The sequence below is a fragment of the Limulus polyphemus genome, unplaced genomic scaffold (assembly GCF_000517525.1).
Source record: "Limulus polyphemus unplaced genomic scaffold, Limulus_polyphemus-2.1.2 Scaffold1514, whole genome shotgun sequence".
Classification (NCBI taxonomy): domain Eukaryota; kingdom Metazoa; phylum Arthropoda; class Merostomata; order Xiphosura; family Limulidae; genus Limulus; species Limulus polyphemus.
In genome coordinates this window covers 235,009-241,702 of record NW_013667124.1, presented here as the reverse complement: position 1 = coordinate 241,702, position 6,694 = coordinate 235,009, and the positions used below count along the sequence as shown (strand labels likewise).

General features: G+C 35.6%; 1 protein-coding gene across 1 annotated transcript in view; it reads left to right on the top strand.

Moving 5' to 3' along the window:
* Positions 1–6,694, top strand: part of LOC106463908 — a 150,389-nt gene that overhangs the window by 20,157 nt on the left and 123,538 nt on the right. The window contains exon 2 of the mRNA XM_022391547.1: positions 1,143–2,192. Coding sequence (XP_022247255.1) covers positions 1,440–2,192 — 753 coding nt within the window. The 5' untranslated portion in view covers positions 1,143–1,439. The remainder of the gene's footprint in view (positions 1–1,142; positions 2,193–6,694) is intronic.

Genomic DNA, 6,694 nt, shown 5'->3' with positions numbered 1-6,694 from the left:
AGCTAGTTGGCCACATTCTACAGCCCCCCAGTGACACAGCGGTATGTCTGCAGACTTACAACGCTAGAATCCGGGTTTCGATACCCGTGGTGGGCAGAGCACAGATAGCCCATTGTGTAGCTTTGTACATAATTACAAACAAACACATTCTAGAACCTATCTTTCAATACGTTAAGTGCTACACAAGTGTCCACATGTATGTGTGAAAATAAAATGAAAAACTATGTGTTATGTTTTACATACCACACCTCTATTGATGAAGAACACAGGTCCACCTATCAAAAGTTATAGGACTTTCTCGTTGTTTTTTTTTTTTTGTATCATGATCATTTTTTGCTTATTGTTAATAAGAAGAAAGTGTCTATCATCAAAGAATGTTTATTTGTGTTTAATCAGATTATAATGATTCATTAAAATAAAATGTGAATCTTGATGTATAACATGGTTTTAGAAATTAAAGTTTTAAGTAATTAAGTACGAGTTCTGGAGTACTTTGAACTTGAGTAAAATAAGCTTAGTGACTAAAAATCATTTTTTGAATAAACAGAAACGTACTCAGAGAATGAAACACTCGCTTCACAGTGATTTTTTACTTTTAAAGTAAGCAACCTAAAATATGCACCAAACAATTCATAACCCTCAAACATTTTCATCTAGGTGCCAAGATTCTCTTGCCACCTCAATTTGGCTGTTTTTCAAAATCCAAATTTGATACCATTATAAAGAAAGTTGTTGAACAGCATTGGAACCTAGACTTTTGGGCAACATTCATCAAACATTAATATACTGGTCCTTGGGGGACACTCAGTTTTTGGTACGATATTTGATCAAAATCCGATAAACACTTTTCAATTTATACTGTTCACACTGGCGCAATAGTGAAAGCAATAACTCCGCCATAGGGCGGGGTGATAATTAAATTTTATATTTGAATTTGTTAAAAATTCGTCGCATCCAGCTAAATTGCTTATCACGTGCGTTTAAATTAAAAAACCCGTGTGAGAATGATCCAAGCGTAATTTTATGTTATTAGAAATCATTCTAGAGACTTAACTTGATTTTCTAAAAACCAGGAACCTGACTCTGAACATCTTTTTTTTTTTTTTTTTTTTTTTTTTTTTTATTTACATTCTAATTTTTAGGTACACCAGAAATCAGCTATTGCTATATGTCAGATATTTGGTCGGTGATCGCCGTTTCTCGACTGACTACCAGGTGGCTCTCGGTGATTCTGCTCCCCCACTTCCTCAGTGTGTTGTATTGTTGATACTCCCTAATGGTGACGTAGAAAACTGAGTATGAAGAATCTCGCACAAACTTTGACTCCAGTCGTCATGTTATGATCTCTGTAGAATATCATACAAGCCTCACCCTGAAGCGTTTGTGCACAGCTGACTATCCGGCTAATTCATCACCAGGGCACTTTTGAAACCGTGGGTATGACAGGTTTGGAGAAGACAGATAAATCAAGAGCTGGGACACCTCCAGTTCCGCCCTCGTACAGTGCCATCTCTCCCATTCACCAAACTCAACAACTGCTGCCCTTTCAAGATGGATACACATTTCCTCCTCCACTATTTCAGAGCATTACTAATGATGCAGTGTCTACAGGTGGAGCCATGCCCGCTCAGGGTAACATGCATCGAACACACACTAGATCCATGTCATCTCTCCCCCCCGAGCCCTTCATGATCATGCGAAGTAAAGCCTTAAATCGAAGGGTTACCATTAATGTTGGAGGGGTGAAGCACGAGGTGCTATGGCGTACTCTTGAAAGGCTTCCACACACTCGACTAGGTCGTCTGCGAGAGTGTAACACGCACGAGGCAATCATGAAACTGTGTGATGACTACAGCCTAGTGGACAACGAATATTTTTTCGACCGGCATCCGCGGTCGTTCAGCTCGGTGCTCAATTTCTATCGCACAGGTAAGCTTCACCTCGTGGAGGAAATGTGCGTGCTGGCCTTCAGTGACGACTTGGAATACTGGGGTATCGATGAACTATATCTGGAGTCTTGCTGCCAGCATAAATATCACCAGCGAAAAGAGAATGTGCATGAGGAGATGCGCAAGGAGACTGAATTACTAAGAAAAGGGGAAGAAGAAGATTTTGGAGAGGGACGTTTTATTAAGTATCAGAAATTTCTGTGGGATCTTCTTGAGAAACCAACATCGTCTGTAGCAGCAAGGGTGAGTGACACACACCTCGTTTTAATCAGTGTCTATCGCATTGTTTTAAGCCGATTATTAATTGTTATAATTATGTCGAATATTTCATTCAATACGTTAAGAGAATACCATATTCAAAATGCTCCTTCTTTGTCAATGAAAAAACAAACTGACAATGATTTCACAAATGACATATTCCATTAAAATACCTTCATTAAAAAGGCTGAAGAGAGATGTTTAAAATTAAAACTGTTTCAAATACATCGTTTATCAAAAGAATACGGTACCATTAAGTTTAATTGACCAAATACTGTGTAAAAAATACCACTTTCTAAATGCAAGTCTACTCATCCAAGTATTAATGATGAAGAAATCATAAGTGTACATCTTATTGTTCTGTCTTTAGTTTTTACTCCTACATATGGGCTTGTCCGTTTTATTTTCATAAAGAATTTCCGATACTCTGCCATTGCTTTGGTATGAAGCCCTAGCGGATATTTCTGTGAATTGTTGTACTTAAAAGGTCCCGTGGAAACTAGGTTAATGCGAAATGCAGTATTAGCTGTTAAAGAGAAATCCAAACGCTAAATTAACTTCATTTGTGTAATCTGGTCTTAAATGAAGTCATTACCCGTTTACAGTTAGAAAACAGATTCACAATTAACCTTCACTGGTAAGAAACTCTTGACGTTTACCATGGTACCCTACAGCCTAGTAACAAGTGATTACCTATTTTAGAAAGACATTTCAACTGAACGCTACACTACTTCCCCCAGTAATGCGCATTCTTTAGTAATTCTCCATTGGCTCAGCAGTTCAGGACTTAATTGCGCTAAAATGTGGGGCTCTATCATAGCAGTGTACAGAGCACTGAGAGCCAATTGTGTAGCTTTTTCGCTAAAACAAATAAATTTTATCCCGCACTGTGAATGCCTGTCAGTCAATGGCAATTAAAGCTAAACATTTAAATTCGTCACCCATTGATGTCAGTTTCAAATTAATTTTCAATCATCGTAATGTTTTAATACAACCATTGTTACGTATGACAATTTCAAATAAACTAAAACTGAGTTAAATTGTAATTTAGATTTAGTAGTAAAATAAATGCCGATATATATATATATATATCCAATTTACGATATTTGCCAATAAGATTGATACACACAGTTTCTTTTTTTAATTAAAATATATTTTAATATACAAACAATAATACAATTTACAATAAAAGTTATTACAAATAATGATCTATGTACAAAAGTTTTACAAACTTACAAAGAGTCTTCTTTCTGGTCTGGAACCTCCTTGATGTCTTATCGAGGGATCACGCTGAGCGAATTAATTTCGAGTTGATGTAGGTACAATTCACTTCACAGGGAGCTAGCTCTGTGGCTTTTTTTTTTTTTTTCACCGGTCACACGTCGAGCTTTTCCACCGATGAAGTTATGTAATGTTTTTGTAAAAATACTAATGTCCGATGTGAATCCACTGAAGTTAAATGATTTTTAATCTTCGAAATTTGCAAACGTTCCTGATCAAATATCTGAAGTTCCCGATTAATAAGCGTTAATCACAGTTATAGCTTCCAAGGTTTATAGTATACCAACTGTAGTAAACCAATAATATATGCTGTCTTTTGGCACGTCGTGTTGGTTATATTTAAAGGCGTGAGGAGAGTTTTCGAAATTTCAGTTTACTCAATAATACTGACGATACACTACTATTTACGAAAACACACATGTATTGTTGATTCTCACACTCGAGAATCTTCTACAACTTTAGAGAATAGGCAGTAATTTCGCAATACAGATTTAACAGTTTAAGATATGTACATTTCTAAATATAAATTTAACTTAAACATCGATATTAACATAGATATATGATAGTAAATCCGTCATACCATTCACGAGACTCGATATCCAAGTTTCTACTAACACTTTTTTTGTAGATTTCTCCATCCTCTTCATTTGGTATATTGACAAGACAATGTGACATTTAAAACGTTGTCCAAATGTCATCTAAACAGGCAGAAGAAATTCTAAGAAATAATATCAAATTGTCCAACACCCTGTCTAAGCCCATTCTGAGAAAGAATTTGAATCTCGAAATTTCGCGTCATCAGTAGGTGGAATATCGTGGAAAAACTTCTAGAATCAAACTGTTCTTGTATTCACCAGTTCTGGCTATTTATACACTGTGTAAAGGAACGTTCCTCTAGCCAGCTCTTGGTAAACCACTTCGAAAATAAGACTGACTTCCAGAGGGTGGGTGAAATAGCTCAAGTAGTGACTTAGAAATCGAATGGCATATTTTTGTTCATGCTTAGAAAAACAAATTACCAGTCGCACCAGTCGAAAAGAACACATACAATAATTGAAAACAGATTTAACAATGGTAGTGTCACGTGCTTTCGAACGCAAGTTAAAAAGTATTAGAAGGACAGTCTAAGCGACAGAAAATCGCAAACTATCAAAAAAATGTAAAAATATACAAGAGGGGATCCTCATTAGCCGTGACAATTGAAATTCTTTTAGGCAGGATTAGAGTAAATGTATCTATGAGATATTTCTTTACCTTTTTTTATTAGCTATATTTTTGTGCATCAGCAATACCAGCGTAGGGCGCGCGTTTACCCGATTCACTTTTATTACTCATCATGATCTCTACCAGCCTACCCTTAAATTGAAAATATTTTAGGCAGGATTAGAGTAAATTAATCTATGAAACCTTGGGCGTGATCAAATACACCAGTTGAAAGGGTTTGACTTCCTGAGTCGAAAACTGCAATTAGATCTCAAATCGGCCGAGAGATGGTAGAGCTATAAGCTAAAAGTTTGTACTTAAAAAAACAAAAACAAAACCCAAAGCCGTTCTATGAGCCGCTCATTCGCAGCTAAAAAAAAACAACAACAACAAATTATAAAGTCGATTAATTATTTATGTAGATTTTAGGTTTATGGAATTGAATCAGAAGAGACTCTGAATTTTCCATCATTTTGCTAAATGTTTAATGTTAAATAATGTCTTATCTACAGTACCATGTTTCGTTAGAAAGTGTCCGGCTATGTATTTATAACCACACTGGGTACATTTCATTTCATATATTACGTTTTTAACAGTGCACGAGTTATCTAGTCCAGTCTGCTCTGCAAAGTTTAAAAACTGATATAAATTTTGCTCAGTTGTATCTTAACTGCAGTAACAAATGAAAAAAAAAAGTTACCTCAACTGTTTAATATTACGATATAGCAGTTAAATACCTTGCACGAGCCCTAATCTTAACATATTGTTACGAAATCGGAAGTCACGTGAGTCTGGTGACACGTCGTGATATTCTCGAAGGTTCGTGAATGCTCGAGTGTTTACTAGATGTGCGGTATTCTTGTATATACAACCGCCAAGAAGTGACGGCAACAATGGAATTGAATTGCAGACAGAGATAGAGACGGACAATTAAGTCAAGCGCGTGAATCGTTCGTTGTGAATTATAGCGTTTGTTTAAGTTATAGCGTGACTGTGGAAATTAAGTGTATTGAAAAGTTGTATTAAGAAAGAATAAACTAGTTTTATTTAAGAAAGGACTTGTATCGCTAAAGTTTCTTCGGAAAGAATTTTTATGGAAAATTAACAAACGAACACAGAGGCGTAACAATATTAATGGCTTATGTTATTTGATTACCTCGCTGTATGGGGTTTCGCGCTTGCTAATGCCTGCACTGTGGGTTTAATCCTCAATTTACCAACTTGTCTAGATACTACAGTGTATTAACTAACGATGCAGTCTACGTATTGCATCATTCGGTACTGACCAAAATATTGTAGGAAATCGCTCATTTTTTATGTAAGATACATAGGCAACGTCTGCTGTAATTAGCGGAGTTAGTTGTAATATTGATGGTGTTATTATTATTATTGTACATATTTTTGTGATACTAGTATATTATTAAGGGACTTGTAATCTACAAAAGCACGGACTCACTGGCAATTTGGTGTATTAATTTTGTAAATGTGTTTAAAAACCGATAGGATTTGGACATCAGCGATTTCAGGGTTCGTTTCTCGAGTGTTCCCGGGTCAACGAAAACTCTTTCTGTTATGAAGAAACCAAAACAGGTATCTCGAACATCTTTACAGATGATGTAGAAAATGATGTGCTGAAGTGGTTTCACCAAGCAACACCTAAGATTGTGCTTTTAGGAAAATAATTCGATTTTTACCTTTTCTGTCATAAACAAATGAAATAAGAAGTCTACTTCTTTCTCAATTCTCTTATTATATATTCACTTCATGACTGTTTCAGAATTATAAGTTCTAAAGAAATGTGAAAGCAACTATTTTGTAAACGACTTGAATAAATTGTAAATGTTCGTAATAATTTTACATGGTTTTATTATTTATAGGTGTCACTGCCACCCATTTTAACCATAATATACTGTTACGTCTCCGTTCGTTAGTTAATTTTCTGTAAATTCGTTCCGACGAAACTTTAGCGACACAAGTCCTTTGTTAAATAAAACTGTTTTTTC